At 50.1% G+C, this 25,042-nt stretch overlaps 6 protein-coding genes across 6 annotated transcripts; 2 read left to right on the top strand and 4 right to left on the bottom strand.

Moving 5' to 3' along the window:
- Window positions 1-6,198: 6,198 nt before the first annotated feature.
- PFICI_13303 (uncharacterized protein) lies at window positions 6,199-8,227 on the bottom strand (the record flags this gene model as incomplete). The annotated part of the gene is made up of 3 exons (XM_007841884.1): window positions 6,199-6,769; window positions 6,828-7,696; window positions 7,760-8,227. 3 exons carry the CDS (start codon window positions 8,225-8,227, stop codon window positions 6,199-6,201), a joined length of 1,908 nt encoding a protein of 635 aa, XP_007840075.1.
- Window positions 8,228-10,262: 2,035 nt separating this feature from the next.
- PFICI_13302 (Peroxisomal biogenesis factor 2) lies at window positions 10,263-11,687 on the bottom strand (the record flags this gene model as incomplete). Its single annotated transcript, XM_007841883.1, has 1 exon — window positions 10,263-11,687. The coding sequence occupies one exon, from the start codon at window positions 11,685-11,687 to the stop codon at window positions 10,263-10,265; it is 1,425 nt and encodes a 474-aa protein (XP_007840074.1).
- Window positions 11,688-13,880: 2,193 nt separating this feature from the next.
- PFICI_13301 (uncharacterized protein) lies at window positions 13,881-15,675 on the top strand (the record flags this gene model as incomplete). Its single annotated transcript, XM_007841882.1, has 3 exons — window positions 13,881-14,648; window positions 14,763-15,046; window positions 15,099-15,675. The coding sequence occupies 3 exons, from the start codon at window positions 13,881-13,883 to the stop codon at window positions 15,673-15,675; spliced, it is 1,629 nt and encodes a 542-aa protein (XP_007840073.1).
- An 892-nt stretch (window positions 15,676-16,567) lies between these two features.
- Window positions 16,568-19,771, top strand: PFICI_13300 (uncharacterized protein; the record flags this gene model as incomplete). The annotated part of the gene is made up of 2 exons (XM_007841881.1): window positions 16,568-16,738; window positions 16,805-19,771. The coding sequence occupies 2 exons, from the start codon at window positions 16,568-16,570 to the stop codon at window positions 19,769-19,771; spliced, it is 3,138 nt and encodes a 1,045-aa protein (XP_007840072.1).
- Window positions 19,772-20,672: 901 nt separating this feature from the next.
- On the bottom strand, window positions 20,673-21,963 carry PFICI_13299 (uncharacterized protein; the record flags this gene model as incomplete). The annotated part of the gene is made up of 2 exons (XM_007841880.1): window positions 20,673-21,394; window positions 21,459-21,963. The coding sequence occupies 2 exons, from the start codon at window positions 21,961-21,963 to the stop codon at window positions 20,673-20,675; spliced, it is 1,227 nt and encodes a 408-aa protein (XP_007840071.1).
- Window positions 21,964-23,394: 1,431 nt separating this feature from the next.
- PFICI_13298 (uncharacterized protein) lies at window positions 23,395-24,331 on the bottom strand (the record flags this gene model as incomplete). Its single annotated transcript, XM_007841879.1, has 3 exons — window positions 23,395-23,871; window positions 23,936-24,073; window positions 24,152-24,331. 3 exons carry the CDS (start codon window positions 24,329-24,331, stop codon window positions 23,395-23,397), a joined length of 795 nt encoding a protein of 264 aa, XP_007840070.1.
- Window positions 24,332-25,042: the final 711 nt, after the last annotated feature.

Below are 25,042 nucleotides of genomic sequence, written 5' to 3'. Positions count from 1 at the left end.
GCCTTGGTGCTTGTCTTGGTGCTTTGGTGCTTGGTGCTTGGTGCCGGGCCTGGTCTGGGGGGTGTGCCACGAACAAAAAATAAAAATAAAATAAAACAGGCACAGCACACACTGGGGGAAAAGCTCAGACTTTCTGACTTGAGCGGAGGAACGTACAGTACGTGAGGGGAGTAGGGGGGGTTCTTTGGGGTCTGTCTGTCAGTCTGTCTGGGATGGAAAAGCAACGCAGATCTGGAAGAGGAAGGCCGGACAGGGTTCTAGGTGAGACAAACAGGGCAAGGTTTCTTCTGACAACGCAGAGGAGGTTGGCCTAGTGAGCGAGCGATCGGACGGGTTGGGATTGGTGTTGGATTTGGGATTGCAGCAGCAGAGACGTAGGTTAGGTAGTTCGGGAATTGCGACGGGATGGGGATGGAATCACAACGGTGCTAGCCTTGGCCTGGCTAAAATACCTTGCAATAGATAGATAAAATAAAGAAGTAGGTACCTTTGGGTAGCAGCAGCAATAGCAACTGAGTAAGTAGTAAGCAGACAAGTTGGTAGCAAGCGAGTTCCTTCTTTTTATTAGACCATGAGAAATTGCGTGCGAGTGAGGGAGAAGAAAAAAAAAATTCTAGTTTCGTCACCAAGGCAAGGGCCGACTCGGATAAGGGCCAAAATGACATGGAAGTAAGTAATAATTAAAAAAAAAAAAAAATCTAACAAACCAAGACAACCTGTATAAACAAGGATTAAATTGCCTATCTGACTACCTACAAGGAATTCAGAATACGACACCTACCATACTAATAAACTTGATCACACTCTGGAAGACATGGACTGCCCAGCCAGGTACAGATGTACGGTACGCGAAGGGTCTCAGTGCTGAATACAAGACAGGTTATAATTACCGCGCATACAGTGACGACGGTGGACCAAACAGCTGCCCAACAAGAATGTGGTATTACCTTTGATTCGCTACATGGTGACAGTGCCGAGAGCCAGGCACTGTACTTTATTGTGCCGCCATTTTTTGTCTTCTCGTGTTTCATGTGGTGTCTGCCTGTCTATTATTCACCTTCAACTTTTTTTTCCGAATTGCCGTCTCTTTTGGTAGCGGCTATGACAGACTTGACTTTTGACAATAGAGGGGTAGTTAAAATGTCCAGGGTCGCGGTTCGCTGGACCATGTCGTGAGGATTTGGCGGGGCAGATGAGGAAAATCTGCACGTATCTGCTATCAGTCCCCGCCTATATTTTTTTTTATCCTTTAAAAAAAATCCTTATCCGCGGGCGGGCGCCAAGTATTCCGCTCCCTGCCTATCTAGGTTAACCTCAGTCCGCTACAAGTATATGCCGTAGCTATCTTTGGTAAGCCAGAGTATGGGATCTTCATACGTTTCATTACCAGAGCAAGTCCAGACTCTTAGACTGCTGCCCGAGATGCAGGTAAGCCTGTTTTTTTTTTTCCCTCCTTCTTTCCTCTGTGCCACCGAATAGCTCATTGCTATTCTTAGTTAGAAACGAGCCTGCCGACTTGATTCCGTCTCTAAGATCCCCGTACATATGCCTATGGTTTTATGCGAACCCCCCTCCAAATCCCTTGCCATTATGTGCTTTCTTTTCTTCTACGAGAAAGCAGATTGGCATTGACTTTCCCGGATGCCGTCCGCATGAGTCAATATCTAGTCATATCGAAACATTGTCACCCACAACACGATGCTGATGAGACGTCTTGTCTTCAACTCAGGCGATACTCTAGGCAAATGACGAGCCCTCGTGGGATAGGTTGGTGGGCGTTGCAGGGGTGGAAGGGGTTGTAAGAGGCACAAACATATCCACCGTCTGGCGATGCCACCATACCCAACAAGGGCTAAGACTCATGCAGCCACTTTCTGGCCAAGAGCCTGACTTTGGGGTCTGTTCTGGCCCGAATTGGCCTGGCTGTACAGCCTGTACTGCACAAGAGATGATCCAATTGCTCAATGAAGTCATTTGCAGGAAGCAGCGGGGCGGTCAGAAAGAAAGAAAAAGAATACAGAAAAGCAACGAAACCTCCAAAGAAATGATCCATGTCCAAAAGGTAGGTGCTGAAGGAAAAAAAAAAAAAAAAAAGAAGAGTATGCTGCTGCTACCTTACCTACCTACTGGCTGCATGTGTGCGGCTGGTTGAGCACATTACACACACAACGTACAGATAGACAGACACACATGGGCTATGCTGCAATGTCATGTACGTGATCTGAACCAATGCGGGTGCGCGGAGCATTTGTTGCTGCCATCAAGGGTTTGTCGTTGAAACGGCTTTCACAAAAAAGACATGCCGATTTGACGCAGCGCCAGAGGACCACACTGACGTTGCAAAGGGCGATTGTGATACACAAGCTCAATGGAGCCTATCATGGAACTGGTCAACATCAACTCGGACGCTTTGCCATCCAAAGTTCAAGACATGCTCCGAAAATGGCCCGCGGCTGAATGAGTCGTATTCCCATTCACAGAGAGAGCGGTGGGTGCCTGGCGATCCCATCCCCATCCCCATCCAAGCCATCCCATACACCACCCGTATGCCCCTCAGGGTTGTTCCGGCTGCACTCCGACTTATATGTCTATCTTTGAGTTGCATCCAACACATCATGGCATTCACCGGTGACCAATGCTTTGCACCCATTCCGGATCTGTGTGAACTGAGCCTCAATACCTCAACTCCATCCCTCGAACCGATGTGTCAGGGTTTATAGCTGGCGGCTATCAAAAAATGATAAGAAGCAATGTGAAATACAGAAGTGCTCCAGCGAATCGCGAGCCAGATGGCTCCTTTTGAGTTTACTCTTGTGTAACTGTCCGGGAAAACATCAATGGATAGCTATCAAGTTTGCAGAGCTATGTCGTGCTTTAAACTGCATCATGCAGAACCACCACTATAAGATGCATGTTTGATGCAGCGGGAACCATACTGCTTGTTCTCTCCATAAGATTATCAGAAAAACTTCAAAAGAAAATTCACCATCAGATTCGGTCACTGCATTCATCAATAATCGAGATATACAAAAATACGTAATACTAGTATTTTATTCTTTTCTTTTGATCCTCCTGACTTGCACTTGCCCTTTGCGGGACAAGCCGGTTGTCCTTTCGGCGGGTGGTAGTTTCCCTCCCCCACACCAACAATCACCAGCAACCCGCGACTTGCCATTATGTACCTACATTACCCGTGAGATTAAAGACAGGCTTCAATGTCACAGCCACTCATCAACATCCCACTTGACCCTTTGTCGAATCGTGGACGTTCCGTTCTACCAGGTGTTTGTTCTCCCAAGGCTATGATGACCTGTCTCCTGCCCGTACTTATTAACAACCCTTGCTTGCTTGCGATATAGGTCAGGGTCGGTGACAGCGAGGCGCGCATTGATTCGATCAGTCAACCGTGGGGTGTTCATCGACTGATGATGATTGTTTCAATCGAAACCCCCCACAGAACGAACCCCTAGAGCTCCATCTCCATGAATGGTATCGCGACACAACATGGTAATACGTAGCCAACTAGTACAGTAGGTCGACCATAGGACTTCGGGCACGAAACTGCACACCCACGCATCCGGAGCTCGAATAAAAACGATATCAGGCCTCACAGGCTAGCTGACTTGGATCATCGCCCAAGAAGCAAGGGCTCTCTGCCTCTTTGCGCACCAACCGCGCGTCGAATCATCTCGCCAAACATTGAATCCATTCGATCCCGTCGGCACAAGTCGGCACCACCACATGTGACTTACATCACTTTCCCCCCATCCCTCCATGACGCAGCCTTCATCAAAAGCGAGATACGGCCACATATACTGCGGCCACCAGCCACTGTATGTAACCCCACCTTATACAGGCGGTCTGGACTACTAGCGAAAGAAAACACCATCGGAACGCTCTCGAGAAACAGAGGCGTGAGGTGCATCTTCCACGAGGAGCATACTTATATAGTTCTCCGGCTCTCTAGCCAGGCCCCGGAGACCTTACCCGAAGGTGGGTATGGTCCAACGAACCGGAAATTCCCCTTTCTAGTGATTTTCAGCTTGTCGCGATAATAAGACACCAACCGTATGCCCTGCAGCCGCATACTTTCACAATTTGCTTTATAGCTTTTCCACTTCTCTAACGCACATGCAAGTCATGGAGGCTACCATTACGTTCTCGGTGTGAACTGGGTATACAACAGAGTGAGCGAATTCCAGCCGCGGCTTTGGAGAACCCAGAAGCCACTATTGCTACCGAATATACATAGTATATTGAGCCTGACTAGGGCAAACTTATTTTGTCATCCCTGCCCTTCTACACATGGCCTCTGACCATAGCAAGCCAAACCAGTGTGAGCGTGAATCGACATTCATTCTCGAAAGCTCTTAGGCGTGGGTTCAATTGCACCGCGGCCGGTAGTTCGCCGCTATATCCCGTGTCAGGAACCTATCTCCTGGTCCAAACTGTTGCGATAGTTGCCGGCGCATTCGGCCTGGCCGAACTCTGAGCGATATGGACACAGACACAAGATGGAAATTGCCATTTTGACTGCTAGCATATGATTATTGCTTTGGATGCCGTCGAGAAAAGCGCAACCGGCTTTCTGCGTTTGTTCCGGTCGAACCAAGCTCGGGGTTGGTCCCCGGGGAAACCATGTCGTTGCCAGAAGCAAATATTCATGCAATACGGTTTATTCCATTGCAAAAGCAATATCTCAGCGGCCTGCTTGCTCAAGTTCACTGCAGCGAGGCAGACAACGCGAGTCAGGACCTCGGCTCACCGCCAGTCCAGCTTCTACTAGGCACTTTTCAGGTGAACGTCGCTTACATCATGACTTCTAATGCGGTAAGAATCCATAGATTCCCAGCCTCCTACGGGGCCATGCAAAGCATCCACTACACGAGGCTGCAACACCTGCGGCTTGTGAGTAAAGTAAGAAATCGGAGCAGAACAACCCACATCTCAGCCTTGGCTTATCGCGGGTGTATTTCCTGGCCTTTGTGGGCAATGGCTTCGCTTTGGCATAGCACTGATATTGCCAGATGATCAGCTATCGAGACCTGCTGGCTTTGATTGATGACATCTGACAAATGTGCATTCTTATCGTCCAATCCCTTGTAATCCCGACCAAAGCATAAAAAAAGACTTGTGCCACAGCCCTACACCTGGACCAAGTCTGACGTCTTGGGCAATACATTATTGGAAGATACGTCTTTTCTCCCTGCCGCACCCTTTTCCATGTCCAATCACGAAGAGCAATATATGGCTCTCTGGCGATAACGCCGAGCAAGCTCCTTGATTGGGCACGAGGTCCAGTCTCGAATGGGATTCACCAAGAGGAAATTTCGAGCGATCGCGTAAAGATAGTGTCCAATCGCATCTTTTAACCTCGGGCCTCCCGTCCGATAGCGCACTTCAGTCAGCAATTTTCTGATATTCATATCGAGACGGGGCGCACATGTCGCAAAAATATCCACAACGTTTCTCATTCATCATGAGATTAATTGTGACTTGGAGATCTCCTGACGCTTCAATCGACTTGTCGCATCCTTGAATAGAGCAGTGATTCATGGGCAAGTGAGACTACAATCTCAACTCGCGCGGTGCAAAATAACACCTTGGACCAGCTGTGGAATACTTCATTCACCCCCCCAAAGAGGAGGAGAGACATGTAAATGGTCGCACGAGTCCAATGTTTCGTATTCAAGCTCGCGGAAGGGTGAGGAGTATCCTGCTCATCCCTCATTGCTGCTCCACGAATATGTCGTGCTACTAGCCAAGTATGGTCCCGATAGGGCGAAATAAGAAGCATCTTGTACAGCTCGTCTTTGGGAGCGTTCGACACGCAACGTGAAGTGCTAGCAGTGGAGGGACTGTTGGCCAGCCTGTGTTTCGAATCAAACCAACCCTGAAGCATGGAGTCAGTTGCAAAGACCACAAATAGTAGACATCTGAAAAGAGATTTTAAATGAAAAATTCTATACCAAGGAATTATGACTAGTTTAGTGAAAGGGGGTATCATTCATACTGTCGTCTAGTTTCGTCTTCGCATCATAAACAAAACAACCCACCAAGAACCATTGATACGCCGACCTTGCAAGTCTTGGAGCTCCAGTATATATATAACAACACCAGTCACGGTGTGCCATTCTAGGTTCGTAACTCCAGCATGCCCATCTACCTTGCGACAGTGACCACAGTTATTTCTCAAGCTCAGTGGAAATGCAGCCGGATAATGGAGAAGAGCATATTCTGCAGCACGTGCAACATGACAGCCACGCTGGTGGGCAGCAACTCGGGCCAGACGGCGAGATCCAGCTTGCCCTCAATGCTGGCATTGACGCCATAGATCCATCCAATCAAACCTCGGAGCACAATGCCTGCAATCAGCTCGCACGCCCAGGTGATGCTCGAGGCGTAAAAGGTCAGGTTGAAGTCGTAACCTTCATCACGGAGAGGGTCGTCAAAGGTGAAATAAGGGTACACCTCCTTGTTGGGTCCAAAGTGCAGCACCAAGATGCTGCCCAAAAAGGTGAGCATGCTCACGTTCTCGGCTAGGAATCGAATAAAGACGTCGCGAATACGAATCTTTTGATACGAAGCATAAGACTGGGTCGTGAGGCCAAGGAAACCCATGACTCGATGATACGTTGCCGACATGGTGATGGGCGTTATAATGATGAGCAAGCTGGATGAAAGGATTTGCAGCAAGACGAACTGCGAAGGTGAGCGGAGCCGCGCGTACAAAGCTCGCACATATGTCTGATATGTAAGCATGAAGTAGCTAGAAAGAAAAATTAGCATTTGAGAACAAGTTTTCCGAGCCGCGGTGCTTGTCTTACAGCTTAAAGATCCAGCTCAGGGGGTAGCTTCCCACTCTCTCCCCTTCGCTGGCACCCAGAATCCATCCAGTCAATGCGTCTAGCAGATGGACGGTTACAATCCAACTGTAGACATACACGACAGTTTCAAAGTTGTTGTGAGGTAAGGTTCTAAGATAGATCTCGGCATAGGCCTCTCCTATGAGGTATGCCAAGAGACCGACCAAAAGCGCAAGACAGAACCAGACGAAGCGCACAAAACTTGCGGGTAGCCAATTCCGGCGCAATGATGTCGGTATCCGGCCTCGAGCACGTGTTGGTGCCTCCAGCATGGAGTCCGGATCGAAGGTATTACTCCTCAAGCCTGGACGCCGGCGATTGTTACGCGTCGAGGTGGTAGTGTCAGGTTCACCCGTCCACCAAGAAGAGGTAAAGATACGCTGCGTCTCAGATAGGGATTGCCTGAGCCCAAGGTGTCGCTCGTTTAGCATCATAATGCAAAACGCTATCCCCACAGGCATGGCCATGATGACAAAAGTCCACGATATCCAAGCTGTGTTGTGTATAGTCAAAAAATTGAGTTCCGGCACCAGGTAGACGGGAATGGGGGCAGCAATGCTCAGGATAGCAATCATGGAGATTGTGAGCGGGAATCCCAGGGTCGAGGGCCACCAATTCAGACTGTACAGATTGAATACCTTGGTGATCCATATCAGGGCTGTGAGATTGTAGAAGCCATAGTACACGAACAAGAAGAACCAAAAGTTGACCTGGACGCGCGCTGCTCCGTGACCAGGCACCCGGTGATCGTCACCGATACCAGGATACAGGTCCGAGTCGTCTGGATCAAGGGGATACTGTGGGAACGGTATGGCGCACCAGATGACTGCCTATATACCGACGATCAGCTTTCTTGCCCGTCTCGTGTCGCTTCGTCATGACAAGACACTTACCAGTCCGGCCGGCAGAAAAATAAGCATGCCCCATCTCCTCCACCAGCTCTCGACGACCCGTTTGACAGCGTTCTGCTGAGGCGCGACCCAGAGGTCCTGCACATTCCGCGCCACAGTCCTGCCCGCCCTCTCGAGCCAGCTCACCTGCTCGTCATCGCTGTCGTAATAGTCATCGTCCGAGTCGTCGTCCGACTGGAGCGCGGCCGTCACGAGGGCGCCGTAGCCAATATGCACGCTGCCCCGGTTACCCGCCGAGAGCAGGGCGGCCAGGTGCGAGGCCGAGGAGGAGCGGTGCCGGCGGGGCCCGGCAGGGCGCGTATGATGCCAGTGGTGCTGCCCGCCGGCCGGGTGCTGGGAGGATCGCGGCACGGCGCGGAAGCGGCCGAGCAAGGGCGACGTGTCGGAGGCGTGCTGGCGTGCGGTGCGTGAGGTCTCGGTGCCCGGGATGAAGGGGAAAAATTCGGGCATCCTTGGAGGCGCGTTGTGAAACGAGCGGGTTCGTTTCGTTGTCGTTATTACATGCTATTGTTTCGTTATCATGCCCAAAATGATGTACAATAACAACAGTTCTTTCCTTTTTCCCTCGCTCTTAATTCGAATTAAGAAGCAGAAGAGAATCGAAGTTAGGTAAATTAGGGGGTTTCGATAGGTCTCCCTCTGGTGAAGCCAACTGTCTCTCTGACGTCCGAAAAGAAAAAGAAAAAAGCGCGGATCTGTTCGTCGTTGCTGAACGGGATGGATGAAACACTCGTCGTGTCTCGGCCGGCCACGGAAACTACGTGACTGTGGAATTTCCCAATGTTGACAGGGTCTCGCAGGGATCAGAGCTTGGTGGTTCCGCTGGGAGCTCCCCAAGTTTCCAGAACTTGGGCGCATTATGACGCTATTGGCATACAATGCATCTGTACCTAGGTGGACCCCTGGGCTGGAAACCTGCAGTGGGCTTAGCGGTTGGGTTGTGTAAGTTAACTCAAGGTTGAACCCGTTGTCACTTTCATGCTGTATGTACTCTGTACTCTGTAGCTTTTTGAGAGGGCAGGATCATGTACCTACATAGTACGTTGCATATGCCGAAGAGCTCACAATAATCATGCAATACTCGGTACACTGTCGAGAATATCTTCATTTCTGCATTTCCATTGCCATGGATTCACACTGGTAATCGAAAATAGCGAATTGGGCAAGTGCCAAACGCGCTTGGGCACGAATGTTAATCGATGGCTGGTACATAGTATGCATTAGTGAGTAGTGCCTCCACGTTTGAACCGCCAGCCTGCATCATACACACAGTACTTCGTACTGAATCGGATAGTGCGGGCTTGCCTGTCCACCAACACGGGTATAGAACCAGAACTAAGGCTTGGGGTAAACCACCTTCACCGCTCATCGCCTCGAGGTAACGTGTTGTTAGCACAGTCGTGATAACATCCTGTCAGAAATTCGGACGAGATCACGACGACGTGCTTACTTGCTAAAATGGATATGCCTTCGTTATCATTATGTATTCTTGGTAGCAGCAAAATACCTATGAGTCTCAGGCAGATTGACTTCATAATCATCTACAGGTATAATTATGTCAGAGAATGGCGGATGGGAATGATGTCTCTTGATGATTTATTTCTTTATATTAACATGCCGGCTAGAGTAACATAATTAATTGGTTTTTATTTCGCTTCATCTTGATGAGGCTGAGCGATGGTGGTCCATCTACCTTGCCGCCACTGCGCGATTGTACAGATTATTTATCCTGATGCAGGTCCTATTTTCAAATAATGAAGGCGCAGCATCTATGCTTCAGTCCGTTATCTTACAGGCCCTGCCGACGCAATTATATTTCTTCTCGTGCCCTTGGCCTTGACTTTGACAAGCCAGTGACGCCTGTAGATGAAAATAGATAAGCTGTGAGCCAAGGCCGGCCGATAGCAAGATATAGGCTATCTCTTCCCAGTAGCCTGGTGCCATATCATATCGCACGGGTATTTGATAATATAGTCGGATTGTGAGATGTTTGTGCAGCTTGTACATTGCGAAAGTCGACATGGTTCGTGTCGCCAAATTTAGAAAACCTCTTCAACACAAATGATTCGCACCAAATTCCCCGAGACTTTTTCCATGATAAAGTGATTGTGCTGACAAGGAGCTGTCCAAGGAGTTCATTGGAAGGCGCGCAAGTATCCTCTCGTGCCCGGTTTGTACTCTGCCAAGCGGGTGCTTAATGAGATACCACTGTCCGGGATGTGGTCGTCAAATAAGGGCAAGTCAGGAGTTAAGACAGTGAACCCAATCTTGCGGCATGATGTTCCGACCACCTGCATGTCCACAAAGTACAGCATCAATCTAAAGGTGTTGAGCCTGTATAACTCATGGGTACGTTCAGATTGAGCACCACTCGGAACCGAGGCTGGCCCCCCAGAAGGCATGGATGCAGCCGCTCGCCGTAAATGGAAACTCCGCGCCGCGTTCGGAATGCACTGGCATCACAAGGCCCCCATCCACCAATAGATTAGTCGCTATAGTCCGCTTCGCCATCTTCTTCCTCTTCATAGATTTCAGAATCTGTATGCTCGGGGTCATCAAAAGCGTCTACTTCGTCTTGGCCATCCTGATGATTATCAATGAATTGAATTGAGTCATCAATATGATCACCCGCAACAGAAGATGCCGATTTTACATCGTCGGCGAATCCGACCCGTTTCGGGGACGAAGCTGGTGATCTGGGGGATTCCTGCAGGACATCGCCATTCCAGGGTTGACACTGCTTGACCAAGTCACCGCAGCGTAGACAGGCCCATCCCTCGCCTTCTTCGCGCTCTAGCCGCGTTGCAAGACAAACGAAACAGTAGATGCACCCACAGGGCACCGTCTCATAAGGGTTTGTGATATCGGTCTGGGCAGATCCTACCACACCACTCGACGCGGCGGCGGCTAGGACCTCAGTCTCCGACGTGGCGGAATTCTGATCCTGATAGCAAATCGCGCAGGTTCTTTCCGGCAGGAAAGCAAATTCGCCCTGTTTGCCGTTTGTGTCATCCTCGCTGCTGATGTGGACAATTTCCTTGGTCTTTCGCCATGTCCTGCTCAACCATCGGCGCCAGCGATTAATACCAACAAGCGGTAAAACAAACAGTAGGAATTCAGTAAAGGCGTGCCAAACGAGTTGGCGGTTGAGGTACTCAAAAGACACCTCCCGGCTGACCTGACTTGTCGGCGGTACTAGCCGTAGGCGCAGGATCCTGTCTAACAATGTCCGGTACCGGCCGTGGAGGAGGAAAACCAAGAAAGAGGCGAATGCTGCCACCGAATGGATTGTTGTCAGGCGCGTAGTGATGGCACTGAGTCTCTGCACAAGAGGTGGAGGAGCGTCATAGCCATTGTCCTGATCGAGCAGCCAGTTTTCCCATTTCGTCCAGCCATATTTTCCTCCGACTGTGATCATGCCGTAGAACGCCTTTTGCCATTTGCTCGGCGCTACCAGGACCGATCCATCCCGGCGCGCATCTGTATATTTTAGATTTTGCAGTGCGGCGCCGTACGTAGCGTCGTGGTCCCAGATGGTGAGCTTGAAGAGCACCGCCCGAAGCGCGAAAGTGATCTCGGCCGACCAATCATCCTTAAGGTTTCCACCATAGTATTTCAAGGCATCGCCAACCTGGCCTTGGAGAAGGTCAACCAGCTCCTCATCCAGCAGCTCTGCGTCTACTTGGCCGACACGGAATGCCGGTCTTGTGCCCTCCCTCGATGATATGAGCTCCCATAGCGACAATGAAGAGCTACCGACGCGATTGAGCGGGTAAGGGAGTTGCGACACTTGCGACCATGCGCGCGAAGCTTCTCGTCGGGCATTGAGGCGTGCTTGCGTTTCTCGTTCTCGGGCTTGTCGTCGTGCGGCCAGGCGCTCTTGGGCCTGGGCAAAGTTGGAGGAGCTCATCTGAGAAGCATAGCTTCCTGCATGCAGAGGAAGCTGGTCAGATTGGTGACTGGATGAATATTACATGGACATCACAAGATGAGAGACACTGGCAATTGCGTCGTGCTGGCCTGGCCCGTGGGAATCACAGGTTGGAAGACAGAGAGGATGGAACGCGGGTTCGGCTGCCAAGGAAGGGGCCGAGGTACAGTTGGACAGCAGTCGGCACTCGAAGCTGGGGCAGGCGGTGGCAGGCCACCAAACAATGCTAGCGCCATCCCCTCCAGAGCACTCAACCCCCGAACCCATTTATTATTAGGTACATTATACATATTCCAGCCTGCAGCGTAGAGAAGACAATGTAAGTCCTGGATATAATTTCAATGCCTTTGGTTCAAAAATCATACGAATGAAATCATGTTTGCTATTTGCGCATCTATCTCCAGTATATCTTCTCGAATGGAGATGCTAAGCAATTCGCCATGTTTGGCCAAACAGTAAACTCTAGGTCCACAAGCATATAGAGTACTCGATCATACCTTAATGTACACACATGCTATTCCTTCATGTCGATTCGTCGAGTCATCGCCGATTACTTCCGGCACGCCTTTTTGACTGCGTCAAAAGTACACTCGAATCTGGTGAACCAACAGAGTTGTCCTCAAAATTATAAGATATTTTCAAGATATTCAAACTTTTGAGGCAGCTGATGTAATCGGCTGCCTCTTTTGGCGTATATGAGACCACAGCATATGACGGCCAAGATAAAAATGCTAGTAAGCACTCAATATCACTTGTCTCATTCAAGGTAGTCATTCATGTTTGTACTTTTGGGCCACTTAGTCGTCATAAACAAATGCAAGGGTCTTCAGAAGGGTCCATTCTGGTACTATCTAACGGCAAAATACTCCTGCATTGTGGCTTGATTTCATTCGAGATTTACCAGCACGCGGGCTGGATAAGCCATCATCAGCTCGTCGGAAGTCATATCTCGAATGCAGTGATCAACAAGCCCTCGCTTATGCACAAACCACAAGTCCTTGTAACTTTAGTCTCGAGCCCCGTTTTACGCTCTAGAATCTTTTTTCCCTTTTCCCCTTCCCGTGGTTGCAATGTACTACCATGCACATGAACTCCAACTGTCCAACCCAGCAAGACGCAATCTTCTGCCTCCAATTCAAAAGCAAATTCTCCGACTCGGAATCTCAAGCTAACACCAGAGCCAATAGTGGCCTTGCTGTGCAGCCGGTGTCAATACAAGAATATAGGAATATAGTTTTCTCGGCAAAAGAATAGTATGATCACAAACTTTCTGTCAAGTTCAGTCTCCATGGATTCGGAACAGCAATGTCTACTGCTTAACACAGCCACGTCCAGGACACCGTTGGCCTCCGCAAAGCCACTATTACTCTTGTTTCATGTCAATGTTGGTAGATCTCGTTAATCGCGGTGAGAGGAGTGAAGTAAGTGATGCTACCAGAAATGGCAGGGTCTATCGGGGACTCCAGCTCGACTACAGCTATTGGAAGACTCAGAATGCAAGCTGAGTGGTGCTTTGTTCATGCCCATGCAATGCAACCAAGCAGAAGGCCGCACGTTACCTCATCCTTCACTGCTCAGATGCTGTCAGCAACGACTGATCCATGCAGAAATGGCCCTTGCCAAGTCTTTGGTCAGCAAAAAGCTTGAGCAGCCGCCAAGGGTCGACGTCGGGGTAACCTCATGGCTTCATTCTCCGCGAGCAAGAACCGGCGTCGTTTCTGGTGATACATTGAAAGAAGCAACTCCAAGAACCAGAGAAGAAGCCTCCGCCCCGCCTCTATGGCGGCATCACTGACGACTAGGGTTGCGCGCTTCCTAGGTCGTCGGCGCTTGTTCTGACTCCATTCTTGGCCACCATCTATATATGCCATTGCCGGAATCCTTCCCTCAGGAGAAAAAGAAAGCTGCTCCTACTCCGCAGATGGATCGTTCATGCATCGATGATAACATCAAAATGACCGAGCCAACAAGACAGAAACAGCCTCGGGCTAGCCAGGCTTTAGAGACGGCATCAATAAGAGCCACACAAACAAGGGCCAACAATCGCTCTACAGCATCGATTCGTGTTTCGAGGGCCTGTGTGCAATGCCGTTCAAAGTGCGTTCCTCATCGCCCGCGAGGACCGAGTGCTACTAACCCAATGACTCCAGGCACGTGAGATGTGATGGCACAATGCCAGCATGCAAGCGGTGCTCGGAAGAGAACAAACCCTGCTTCTACGTCAAGTCACGGCGCGGAATCCGGGATGCCAAAGAACGAAGTCTGATATCGGATAAGCCGCCGTCGCAGACGATAAGCACGAGTCTATATCAGATCCCGAGCAGTGGAACCCTCACCGAAAGCTCAAGCACCTATGGTAGCGACATCTTCAGCAACAGCTTGATCGGTGAAGCCTCCTTCTCGCCTACGAGCAACGAAGACACTTTTCTCGAAGCATACTATACCTACTTCCACCCGAGTCATTCCATGATGCTCCCAAAAGATTACTTCCTCAGGCACATGGCACTAGACCCTGACTCGGTGAATTTCCTGCTACCGGTAGTCCGGTACATTGGATCGCATTATTGCGCTCAAAGGGCACCTGACGACTTGGAAGAGGCCGTCTTTGCAGGAGCTTGCGGTCAACTACCAATGACCTCACAGTCAGTACTGGGTCTATTGCTTCTTAGTATAGCGGCTTTGGGAAATATGAAGTTTGGATACCAGAACGGCTGGACAAGCAGAGCCATTTCCATGGCCTTTGCAATCGGCATGCAGCACAAGACATTTGCAGATAATGTCCATGATGCAGTCCAGGCCGAATGTCATCGACGAGTCTTCTGGGGCCTTTATCTTGTTGACTCAATGAGGGTCATCAGGGATCCAGCAGAGAGACTGCTACTTCATGAAACTATAGGGAGTGTTGATCTTCCATGCGAGGAATGGGAATATGAAGCTGGGGTAAGTCTTGACCCCTGTCAATGACTCTGCATACCTACATGGGCTTTCAGCGAAAGTCGTGTACTTGGTGTGACGCCTTTCCAATAATAATTGCCTACTAATGTGTGTAAACAGCGAATACCACGACCGATATCGCTTGCAAAATACGACGAGCAGAATATCTTTGGGACTGCTGACTTCTCATCGTGGGCATATCTCATTGATATGTGTCGCATATCCAACGAACTCGTGCTACCCTATCATGACAGCATGGAAGACAAGAAAATGGGACTTTTTGATCGTGCCGACTCTCGAATCTGCGACTGGCTGATCAAGGTCCCACAATGGAAGACGGAAGTCGTGGACTCAAACGGGCTGGGTGATATGATCCTTTTACACGCAATCGCACTTGCCCAACAGTACGTCACATCTTTCAGATGGTCTTGTCCACTTGCTCTAACGACATGGTAGAAATCGATTAAGAATACGGCAATGTGCATCGAGACAAGGTCTCAATCTTCAGCAGACCTTTCCGCTCGGTCCTGCACGAGGACCTCACCGCCAAGCACAAAAGATCAAGGGGTTCGGATGGAAAGCCATTCCAATAGACGTCCAGGCAGCGGATAGTGTCTGCCGCCTGTTTCTCAAATCGTTTCCAACCAAGAACCTCAGCCCACTTTGCTTGCCAGGACTCCTGTGGGTAGCCATTGCCTATCTCGACGCATGCGTCTTCCTAGGCCTCGACACGCCCGGCTATCGAGAGAAGCTCAGCATGTTACTGCACATCATGACGGCCCACGGCAAGATCTGGGGCATCTCACGAAAGATTGCAGAAGAGGTCAAGGAGGTGGCACAAGACTATGCCGTGTTGCCACAGTCGCCATCGCCAGAGCCAGATTCCTCCGCGAGCAGTTCACATGCGCTCCAACTCACTCCTGACCTGGCCATGGGCGAGCTTGCACTTCCAATGGACTTTGATTTTTCCGCTTACCAGAACTTTGGCGATTTTAATTCTTGGAACAATAATCTGAGCGCTTCTTTGTTCTGAAGAGACAAGACAAACGCCGACTGTCATCGATCAGCTCTGTTATCCAAAAAGAAAAGAAGAATTCGTTCGTCATAAGTTGCACATAACGCCGGGCATACTTCGACTGGCGGAGTCTATTCTTATGTGGTAGACTAATTATAGAGGTCCAAACATGGAGTATTTGGTTGGCCAATTATCTTGGTCAAGAAGAGAGATACAGAGGGGGGGGGGAAAGGGAATGTGGAAATTTCCAAAGATGTAAATTCCCAGTGTGCATCAAGCACAACATGATGGTCGTCGATACCTCCTCAAAACGATGCTGATTAAAGTATGAAACTCAGACTATAATTGCATTGTTTGGCGTTCATTGGTTGGTTGGTTGGTTGGTTGAACGCTGTTTCTAGGCCCAGTATTTGATTGCTTCTTGCAAACCAAACTTGGAAATCTGTTAAATTCGATATCCTCACATTCAAACTTTGGGGTTGAAATATTCAACATCTGCGTCGACGTTTCAGCTTCTCAGTAATTGTGAACTTGCATTTTCATCTGCTGCAAAATCAGATTCATGTCAAATCATATTGCATGTGAGCGACCGACCTGTATTCCGTACCAAAAGCCACCTACGATACGTACGTGGGTATTACCCGCGTACCTTGTTAGCTACGAGCTAAGCCAGGGCAGGGGTCCCCTTCACAGTCGAGTCCCTTTCCCATCACAATTATTGCCCCGCGTCCATCCAGCAGTTCCTCAGGCTTCAGCAACTTTCAGCGCCTGACTGCCCCGCCAGACCTGTACGTCCACCTCCCTACGCAGATCAACATCTCGCCCGCTCTTGACCGCAGAACTCGAGTGTTCGATCGCTCGTCACATTCTTGAAAGCATCCTTCAAAGAGCATATCCGATACGAGACGCCATGAGTTTCGCTATCGAGGTGCCTGGCGAGGCGAGCCCTCTCGGCTTCCAGGAGCTGTGCAGGACCCTACAGCTTGCGTCCACGTCCCCGGATCACACACAGCGCCAGTCTGCTGGCCAGCAGCTCTCGTCGTGGGAGCAGACACAGATCGACTACTATCCGTTATTACAGGTGAGCGGCAATCATTCCTCGACAGCATGATCACGGTCGCCTGTTACTGACGCAAGCATTGCACAGCTCGTCTTTCTGGACAAGTCTCTCCCGCGAGAGATCCGACTGCTGGCAATAATTCAACTAAAGAACGGAATTGATAAACATTGGCGGCACCACACTATACAAAATTCGATCCAACCCGCCCAAAAAGATGCCATACGGTCAAACTTGTACCGTGGTAGCATAGGAGAGGAGGATAAGCAATTGGCTCTGCACAATGCTTTTGTGGTCGCGAAAGTCACTAGGACCGATTTCCCCCAAGCATGGCCCGAAGCCATGCCCAACCTGGTCTCTCTACTGCGCGAAACCAAAGATGAGCCTTTCAAGCTATCAGGCGCCTTGGTTATTTTATTCAGGGTGGTGAAGGAGCTCGGCACGGCGCGGCTGCGCAAGTCGCAAACGGCTTTGCAATCTGTCACCCCGGAACTGGTGTACCTGTTGGGAGAAATATACACCAGCAGTACAGCGTCGTGGAACTCGTCTCTAGCCAGCGGCCAAGGAGATGCAGTGGCCATCGAACAGGACATGAACAATAGTCTTACGGCCTTCAAGACCCTTCGACGACTCCTGATCACTGGATACGAGCATCCTCACAAAGACAGTGCAGTGCAGCAAGCTTGGAGCTTGTCACAAGTACAATTTGGACAATTCATCGGATACGCAAGCCAAGAATCCTCGATCCCAGCATCTCTTCTAGAAATCGTCGGAAAGCACATGATGCAGTTCACGAAACTCCATGTTGACATGGCAACGACTCATCCCGCAAGTTTCGCTTCACTGCCCCATAGTATGGATCTCGTGAGGTCATATTGGGGTATGGTGGTCAAGTTTGCTGAAATTTATCCCAAGTCGGGCGGCTTGCGCCGTGGAGCAGCCGACGAGGGTGGTCACAAGTTCGGTACAGAGGGTCAATGGTTGGAAAAAATTGCTCTCAAAGGTCTATTATTGTGTCGAGCTTGCATCAAGATGATCAATCAGCCACAGCTGACTTTCAAGTATCGCACCAAAGAAGACCGAGCTGAGCAAGACGCTTTGTTACAGCATGCCAAGGATGATCTATTGAAGGACGATTTCATCGTGCAGATGGCCAATGTCATTATATCCAACTTTCTCGTGTTTCGCGAGGCAGATCTTCAAGCTTGGGAAGAAGACCCAGAAGAGTGGGAACAAGACGAAGAGAGCGGCGGAACTGCTTGGGAATGGGAGGTGCGGCCTTGCGCAGAGCAAGTCCTTCGCCTCCTCCTCGTCAGCTACAAGCACCTTCTTGCCGAGCCACTGCTTGCCTATTTCGCAACGGCAAGGAATCCACAGGCCGACATCATGTCCAAAGAATCCGTCTATACTGCTTTGGGTATCGCAGCAGATTACCTGGAGAAACAATTTGACTTTGATGAGTTCTTGAGGACCACTCTCGTGGCTGATATACAGCAGCAAGGGCCCCTCTGCAAAGTTCTGCGACGTCGGATTAGTATTCTGATCAGCGAATGGGTGGCGGTGAGCGTGGCCAAAGAGAGTTATCCCCTAATCTACGAGATCTTCCGACACTTTCTCGATTCCAACGACCAAACCAATGACATTGTTGTCCGCATTACGGGTGCGCGACAATTCAAGGACGTTGCTAGTCAGTTCATCTTTGATGGAGAGACCTTTACTCCGTATGCGGAGGGGATCCTTGTTCAACTGATCCAGCTTTTGCAAGAGATTAGCGTTGATGAGACGAAACTGGCGATCCTCGACACCACCAAAGTCATCATTGAACGAATGGAGACTCATGTCAACCCCTTTGCCGAGTTCATAGTTTCCTCTCTCCCAGCTGTATGGAATGCTGATGGTGACATGGGATATATGCTGAAATCAGCTGCCCTCACGATCCTCCAGGCTCTCGTCATGTCCATGGGCAGAGAATCACAACGATTTCACCCTGTCATCATACCTCTAATTGCCGATGTTGTCCGAGAAGATTCACAAGTCTTCATGTACCTCATCGACGAGTGTCTTGAGCTCTGGATTAATATACTCTACCAGAGCTCCTCTCCCATCTCGACAGAACTTACTAGTCTTGTTGAGCCAGCACTAAGACTGCTAAATGAACAGACTGAACGCAATCCCATGTACATCACCATTGCTGGCAGCTACATTTTGCTGGCGCCGCAGGTCCTGCTTGAGGAGCGTTGGAGACGACCACTCCTGATGGGCCTCACCCAGACCCTACAGCAGAAATCGACACGTGAGGAGCAGAGATCTGCTACTCGATACATTGGATACCTCCTTCGCTACGCTCAAGAGTATGGTCAGATTGATGGTGTTAAAATCATAGTCCAGGACTTGATGGCTTCTGGTTTCCTGAAAGAAGTGTTTGAGGGCATCCACGATGCTTACAGTGCTCGCCAGACTTCAGGGCCGAAAAGGAGGACACCCAAAGTCAACAATCTGACGCTCACCGACTACTTCAACATTTTGTCACGCATAGCTGTCGCTGATCCTTCGGTTTTGGTTGAAATACTTGCCGCCTTTGGGTCACTCGATCAGGTGTGGCCGTGGCTGAGTGACGAGTGGTTTGGCAATTTCGACTGTATCTCGGACGACATGGGACGTAAACTCAACCTTTTGGGCCTCACACGCCTGATGGAACTAGGACAACCCATGCAGGATCTCATTCTTGCCAAGTTGCAAGACTATTTCTCCATGTGGATCAGTGTCATTGCTGCCATTCTCGGCGAAGAAGATCCTACGATTGATCTTTTGATTCTGACGTCTAGTCTCGAAGCAACCGAGTGGGATACGCACAAGGATCTTCGTGAGAGAGCTTTGACAGAGAGTGATCCTGTCCGCCAAGTCCACTCACTGAACTTTGTCAAAGAGACTCTGTCCAGCTTGGTCCAAAGAGTTGGAGGAGAACAGGCCTTCCGGGACAACTACGCAGCCAATGTCGACTCTGACGTGCTGCAGAGCTTTGAGCGGCTTGGAAAGCCTTTACAGAATAGTATGTAGGGTATGACGAAAGATTCTGGCACCCACAGAGCACGGAGAACAGGGACAGCATGCTAGGTTCGCCATCTTTGAGCCATGGCAGAAAAAGAAAGGGGAAAAGACTGTCGGGAGAAACCCCCCCGAGATGCGATTGAGCCACGAAATCATGTCAGCGCAAGACAAGTTTATTGATTTCATTCACAGTAGCCTACATACAGAATACCCATACCTGCCCAGACAGGCAGGCTGTAGACGGTTTTCTGCACAAAGATATCCCCCACAAGAGCATGAACGGTACAACACAGAGCATATACAGGCGTTTACAGGCAAAATATGATTCAAAGTTTGCAGCATCAGGGTTCAACTATTTCAAAAGATGCTTCGGAGCTCAATAGACCAAAATATGATTCAAAAGATACAAGGATGTATGCAGCAAATAGCTCACCATTGTGTCATGTGCTTTTGCGATTAAATTTCCTGTAGTAGAGACAGTCCGATTCGCTATCTACCGACTACTCTCGTGAGTCGTTTGAGGCATCTTTTCCGATCCCCCAGCCGCTAAGTATAATCGGAACAAAAAAAGAACATGACAAAAATACAGTAGAAAAGAAAACAAGGATTTGCACCCTGCGCCCGCAGAAAATCCGAAAGAAATGAGTTTGCCCAATCCATGCTTCTTGGAACAAAGTCCATCATCATCTATGCTCGCGACTGTGAAAAACAAACAGAAAAATCAAGGGAGCAATCGACCCATTCGGCGAGTGCCTGGTTTTGTCGCTGCTAATACTGCTTTAGAGCAGACCTCCTTGACGGGGTCTCACTTTGTTTGTTCTCCTTTCTTTTACCACTAAATGGATGGAGGAAACTTTTTGCCTCTTCAACATGTACAATTAATGATTTCAGTCGCTGTTGGGCCCTTTATTTAAGAGTAAAATTGCGACTTTTGGAAGCTCTCCATGGACACGTCACCAGGCTTGCCCGTCACCACTGGCGGCGGCGCAGGCGTAGTGCTAGTCATGGAGCTCGTCCGTGGAGATCCGGGCTCGCTGGCCGCGGCCTTTATGGCGGCCAGTGGCTGCCCGGGACGCTTGGCCACCTCGAGGAAGGTAGAGGGCAGCCAGCCCATGCGGCCATCGCGCGCGCGGCAGCGCCACCACTCACTAGGGATGCCGTTGGGGTCCGTCTTGGACAGCACGGCGATAAAGTCGCCCTTTTTGACGGCCAAGTCGACTCCCTGGACATTGTCCTGTGGCACAAAGTCGTGAACCACGCGGCAGAATTCGAGTTGGCTGGGGTCGAGCGGTGCCGAGGCTTCCAGTCGCTTACGCTCCTCTTCCTCTTGAGAGGCAGCTAGCGAGCGGATCATCTTGCTCATAACATAGGGCAGACCAAAGGCGGCCAGCAAGAAGAACATGAGCGGTTTCCTGCTTGGTTTGTTGGGCTGTCCGGGTGTGCCGGGCGGCGATTTCCTTCCCTCGAAGCGTGCAAAGGCCGCCGGTGTCAGCGCGGTGGCATCTGCTGGTGGCGGGCGGCCCGTGAGTTTGGCAATGAGTGTCCTAATCCATCGCATCAGGGTGAAGATGCCTAGTACTGATCCAAGCGTGTCTCTCAGGTTGCCAAATTGCTCTGCTACTGAGACCATAGCTATAGAATTTTAGTCAGCAAAGCCAGTTCTATACACGAATGAACAATCCAAGAGGTGACTTACCGAAGAAACTAGAGTGTGTGGCCATATATGTGCTCTCCAGCATCTGTGCAAAGCCGCCAAAAGCACCGACGACGCCCTCCAACATCTGGAACGTCGCCTGTGTGCTGTTGTTGAAGCTGTTGGTCAGGCTGTTGGGGTTGTTTGGGTCGTTGGGATTCATGCCACCCATGCCGCCGTACATGCCTCCCATTCCACCGTACATGCCTCCCATTCCGCCCATGCCTCCGTAACCGCCGTAGCCACCATATCCACCGTAGCCGCCGTACATGCGGGAGCCGAAGCCACTCATATTAGAGTACGGCGACGAGTAGGCCGACCCGTATCCCGGCTGGGCCATTCTGCTGTAGGCGCTGGCGTTCTGGTTAACCGAAGATGCCAGAGAGTCGGGCCGCGGTGGAACTGTAGGTGTGGCGCCGGTAGCTGTCGTCGACGCGGGCGCGGCCAGGGCGTTGGTAGCTGCTGTCGGTATGGAAACGCCAGTACTAGCAGCAGCGGGTGTAGACATGGCTATAGTGGTGTTGAGGTTAACATTTGTTTAATGGGCCTGTCGTCAGGATTGAATGATAGTGTGGGTTGATGGGAGATGTAACAAGTCTCCATCAGAGAGAGGTTGATTACTCAGATAGAGATTGCGAGGATTGGCAAGCAGAGACGGAAGGACTCCGGACTCAGATACGGGTGTTGCGAGATTGTACACACAGTCGCGACCGTGGATGAATGCAATGAAAAAGTATTCGACTTACTTGAAGTTGCCGTCGCACCTGCACGCTCCCACGGCTTGGGCGGTGAAGCCATAACCGAACTCCCTGCGTCGGGGAGAAGTTGTGGTGAGTCGTGACCCCAGTTGTTGCTACTTTGGCTCTCGCTGCGCTGTGGTCTTCCGTTCGGCGGGTGTTTTGGTTGCGGGCGGGCGCAAGTGCCACAATCAACCGCTGGCTGGCCAGTTGATTCGCAGAGCGACAAGGGAAGGAAAAAAAGAGAGAGATAAAAGTGGAAACTTGCTTATGCTTGCACAGCGGCACACTGAAATGGTGATGATGTCGCCGGATATCTCTCTCACACCACTATTACCGTCGCAGAGGACTTTGAGAAGAAATATGGAAATGGGAAAATAGTATCATCCAACTGCTACGTAGAGAGAGAAATCATAGTGGTGGGTCAGGGTCGTTGTCCCCCAAGTCCGGGGAAAGGAAGTGCAAGCAGGTCGTCCCGTCCATGGATCGTCCTAAAGCGGAGGCAACTCTGACTCTGGCTATCACTGCACTGTGAGCTCAGCCCGCTGTTCGCCCAAGAAAGAAGGACTCTTTTGCCTTTGCCTCTTCCCTCGCTTGTGACGTGCCTCGGTAGACTTTTGGGGGTCCCACCAACCGCTTCTCAACCACGGCTTCTGGGGAATCACGTGACTAATATGTCCTGGCTCGACGCCAGACCGAATTGGAATTAATATCACGCGAATAAATGTCACCAAGACTATGGAGACGGGGTTAGGTTTAGGCCTAGACATTGAGTTCCGAGTCTAGAATCTGGAGTAGCAGCAATAATGATTTCCATTCATCTTTCTTTTATACCACCTCTACATGATATGCAACCTTGATTCTTTAGCAGCACAACAATTGAACAACGAATAATCTCTCTAGAGTTTTAGAAAAGAGTGTTTTGATTTTTCTACCAATCTACAATCCAGCCAATATGATTAGTTATTCTCCTTTTCATCCCATCTTATAACATATTTCTACCCAGTAATTCATTACCGCGGCCATAAAATAATGGCTTATTTCGCATCAGCAAATCCAGGCGCCGTCTTGGCAAACTCCTCCCAGGTAGTCAGGCGATCCTCGATCAGGCCGTGCGTCCAGTCGAGCGAATCACCACCATAATAGCCAAACTCATTGAGGAGCCGCATATTCTGGTGCATCTCCTCGACGACAAAGTCGGGCTAGCCCGTCGACGCCAGAAAGCCGCGGAACTGCTCGGCCGGCACCTCATAGTAGCGCGCCGACGCCGCCGCCTCGGTGCCGGCAAAGGCCCGCCGGAAGCCCTCGACGATTTCCTGCCCCGTCAGGTACTCGGTCGCGCCCAGGATGCGCTTGCCCAGCACCTTGCTCTCGTGCAGCACGGCCGCCTTGATGTACTTGCCCGTGTCGCCCGGGTAGTACAAGGGGAAGATGGAGCTGGCCGGGATGGGCAGGCCGAGCGTCCAGGCATTGTCGGGCGGAGAGGGACGGAACATGCCGCCGGGCAGGTTGGTCATGTAAAAGCCGGGCATGAAAAAGGTGGCGGGTATGCCGAGCTCGCGAATGTAGTCTTCGACGAGAGCCTTGCTGTCAAAGTGGTATACCTCGGACAGCACGCCGTTGCTGAGCTTTTTGATGTTGTATAGGGAGCTCCAGATGAGCAGCTTGATGTCCGCCTCCTGTTATTCAGAGTCAGCATCTGTTCAAAATGCACTACAATGTATCAGCTGGACTTTTGCTTACCTTGGCAGCATCGGCAATGTTCTTGCCCTGGCGGATTTCCAGCTCCATGTCAAGATGCTCCCAGTAGTTGGTCACGGCAAACACGGCATAAGAACCGCTGATGGCTTTGACAATGGACGCCTTGTCATTAATATCGGCCTTGGGTAGGTTCAATGTTAGCTTTTATGTTCCGGACAATGCACTGTAGGAAGGTTTGTTTTCTTCTCCATCACTTACAGTGACAACTTCGACTCCTTGCGCGGCCAGCTTCTTGGACGATTCCTTGTTGACGTCGCGGGTGATGCCGCGCACGGCCCAGTCATTCTTGAGCTTGGGATCGTTTAGAAAGGTGTCAACGACGCCTCCTCCCTGGTTGCCAGTGGCTCCAAAGACGGTGATGATTTTCTTTCCAGACATCTTGCGTAGAGTACGATTGCAATGACTTTGAGTAATAATGATTCTCAAGTGTTGAGAGTATAAAACGGTATAATGGATTAGGTTTCGCTGGTGAGTGACTAGTGTGGTATTGGTGGTGGAAGCTGCTGTTTGATGGTTTGTGTTGTAGTGTGTTGCTGTATGATGATAGAATCATGGTATCATGGAAGAGAAGAAATTTTCATATTTATATATTCTTGTCTCTCCTACACCTTTGAGAGGTCCTTCTTCAACATGGCGAAATCGTGATGGACACTCTATACTCGAAGCTGACAAAGCTACCTAGTACCTAAGTATGCGTCTCCATGCCTATTCTGGTCTGTCTCGACACTCTTCTTGTCCGAGATGTCCATTACCCATGCCAAGATGCTCCAGTAGTAAGAATAATGGTAGAATCACTAAGAAATCATTCAGCTCGTATGTACATGCCCTGATTCCTAACTAGTCTAATGGTGACCGATTTGCGAGACTGTCCAATCATTGATGAGCAAGCGTACTCTGTAAGTTCTGGGGTTAGACATGCCAAGCCGCTTTTTGGATGATTATGTAAAAGGCCGATGCTGACAGAAGCACAAAAGCTAATGGCCATGAAGGTGGAGTGGGGCCCTAAATAGCGAAGTGCCGAACCCCCAAACGGAGCTGATGAATCAATTCTAAACATTTCGTAAACCCAAATCCCATCTGAAGATGAAA

Source organism: Pestalotiopsis fici (assembly GCF_000516985.1).
Source record: "Pestalotiopsis fici W106-1 unplaced genomic scaffold PFICI_Scf_11, whole genome shotgun sequence".
NCBI lineage: Eukaryota > Fungi > Ascomycota > Sordariomycetes > Amphisphaeriales > Sporocadaceae > Pestalotiopsis > Pestalotiopsis fici.
The sequence above is the reverse complement of the archived record's forward strand: the minus strand, read 5'-3'. Positions and strand labels throughout refer to the sequence as shown.